The sequence below is a fragment of the Notolepis coatsorum genome (assembly GCF_963971535.1).
Source record: "Notolepis coatsorum genome assembly, chromosome: 7".
NCBI classification, from domain to species: domain Eukaryota; kingdom Metazoa; phylum Chordata; class Actinopteri; order Aulopiformes; family Paralepididae; genus Notolepis; species Notolepis coatsorum.
In genome coordinates, this window is record NC_140171.1 from 1502880 (window position 1) to 1505502 (window position 2623).

Below are 2623 nucleotides of genomic sequence, written 5' to 3' on the forward strand. Positions count from 1 at the left end.
CAAATACAGTACTGTTTGTGATACAAAAAGTGTCCAGAAAAAGAGTGTATATACATTTGACGTAGAAACTGTACATTGGAGGAGGTTGGGTGGGTGGGGTGGGGTGGGGTGGGGTTGGGTGGGTGGGTGGGGGCTGTACATTGGAGGTGGGGGGGGGGGGGGGGGGGGGTCGGTTGGATAGGGGGGGGGGGTGGACACTGTACACTGTACATTGGAATACTGACAAAGCCATACTTGGTCATTTACTGTACAACTGGGTTAGGACATTTGTAGGGGCCAGTTTCGAATTGCAGTCTCCCGTAGGTGTTCTTTGAGAGTGTTTTTGAAAGTGGGTAGTGATTCACATTCCTTTACAGCTTTGGGTAGGGCGTTCCACATTGATGTGGCATAATTGCGAAACGTGTTTAGTCCCTTCTTTGAGCCGAATCTGGGTTTAACATGATTTGTGGAGCTCCCTCTGGTGTTGTGATCGTGGTATTCACTGACCTTTGGGAAGTATTTTGGAGGGGGTGGGTGGGTGGAGAGAAATATACATACGGTGGGGAGAGAATATATACATACAGTGGGGAGGAGACTGTGGAAGGGGTGGGGGTTTGGACATTTACGGGGGCCAGTTTCGAATTGCAGCCTCCCCGTAGGTACTCTTTGAGAGCGGTCTCAGCGGTTTCGCTTCTGAGGCCAACAGGAAATATTGAATCGGATTCAATGTATGTCATTGTACAAGACTAGTACAAGTACAACGAAATGCTGAGAAAATACTTCCAACACTTGATACATTAACCCTCTTTTGGTTAAAGGAATTATCTGCGAATAAATAAATAACATATTCATACATGTTTTTCTTTTTATATCTTGTAATTGTACATGTTTACCTCTTTACTTGTTTTTATCGTGTATCTTTTATTAAAGGGACACTTCACCAAAAAACAACTGATTTATTTTGCACATCTCACACACAGTTTGCCCACGTTCCTTTAGTTTGACAGCTATTGAGAGTAAATGCGTTTGAACGTGGCCACCAGTGATGTCATCAGGCAGGGACACTGAAACCGTTATGTTGTGTTAATTATAGCTCAATGAAATGATAAGGTAGCAGTTCCATATAAAGTATTGTTATTTTTTCATCTACATCATTTCATGGAGCTGTAATTAACACAACACAAGGATTCAGTGTCCCTGTTGACATCACTGGTGACCTTATTCAAAAATCTATATAGCACCCTGATGTAAACAAGACTAAAGTCTTTCTCTGGTCTGCATCCCCTTAACAATTGTGTGTGGGCGGTCAGGTGGCATAGCGGAGATTGCGTTCGTCACCAACGCCGGAGATGCTGGATTCGCGTGTTCGAATCCAGCTCCCGGCGTTGTCACCAGCTTGGCTGGCCGTTCACACTAATACAATTGGCAGTATTAGAGGGTGGGAGAGCTGGCGGGTGGGTCCTGGGCGTTGTGGACAGCGACCCCTACAGTTCGGTCGGGGCGCCTGCACAGCGAGGGTAGGATCTGGTGAGAGGTAGTGCGACCTTCCACACGTTACACTCTCCCGGTGAGAACCTGAGCTGCCGGCTGGCTGCACATGCGTCGGAGGAAAGCATGTGACAGTCTCCAGCCTCTCGGACCAACAGTAGGGGGGGGTGCGCAACAACCAGGAAGGGGGTTGGGAATTGGCATAACGACTAACAGTGGGATGGGAGAAAAATCGGAAAAAGAAGGAGGGGGAAAAAGATAATAAAAAAAAAAAAATTTGTGTATTGAGCCGTACTGTATTGTACCCATTCTGCAATCTGTTAAATAAAGTTTTCATTCATTCATTCATTCACCTTTCACACATGGACCGCAGCCCAAAAGTGCCCCACAGCAAGTAGCACAAAATGAACGGGCATAAAATCAGCATATAGTCGACAGAATAAAAACAATGTATGAAATGTAGATTAAGAATATAGGTATAAAGTAATGCATCGTAGAAAGTGCAGACATAAGATTAGGCATAAAATAACTAAATAAGTTCAATAAGTACAGTGTTGCTCAAAGGCATGTGAACCCCCCCCCCGGAACATCCAGTCCCCCAAACACGTACCCACACATCAATCCCCACCACATCCCCATCCAAGACCCCCCTCGATAAAGCACGTCATGACCGAAGGAAAACACAACATCCCGCGGCGTGCCACTCACACACCGCCATGCACGCCGATGGGGATGCCACCCCCGCGGGCCGCCCCATCCCCCCCCCCCTGTCCCGGCGACCTCGCCACCACCACGAGGAAACCAAGCGAACCCGCGCCTCCCCCACCACCAAACTCCAGGGAGGAATGAGACAGGCCACGCGCCCCAGGACCCGCAGCCACGCAGCAAGGCAACGACTCCAAGCACTCAAGCAGACTAGACACAACAGCGGTCAACCGAGAAGACGTGCAGCGGGACGGGACCCCCCCGAAACACTGCAGAAGCCGCAGCGAGCCCCCCACGCAAGGAACCCCCAAAACGCCAGCGAAGCAATTTCAAAACCTCTCTCAAAGAGCACCTACGGAGACTGCAATTCGAAACTGGCCCCTGTAAATGTCCAAACCCAACCACCTCCAATGTACAGTCCCCCCCCCACCTTGCCTACCCACCCACCCCC

At 49.1% G+C, this 2623-nt stretch overlaps 1 protein-coding gene across 1 annotated transcript in view; it reads left to right on the forward strand.

Annotated features, from left to right (window-relative positions):
• Positions 1–2183: 2183 nt before the first annotated feature.
• myom2a (myomesin 2a) overlaps positions 2184–2623 on the forward strand; it is a gene marked incomplete at its 5' end in the record, with an annotated part of 56450 nt that continues 56010 nt past the window's right edge. The window contains one exon of the mRNA XM_084319441.1: positions 2184–2356. Coding sequence (XP_084175567.1) covers positions 2184–2356 — 173 coding nt within the window. The remainder of the gene's footprint in view (positions 2357–2623) is intronic.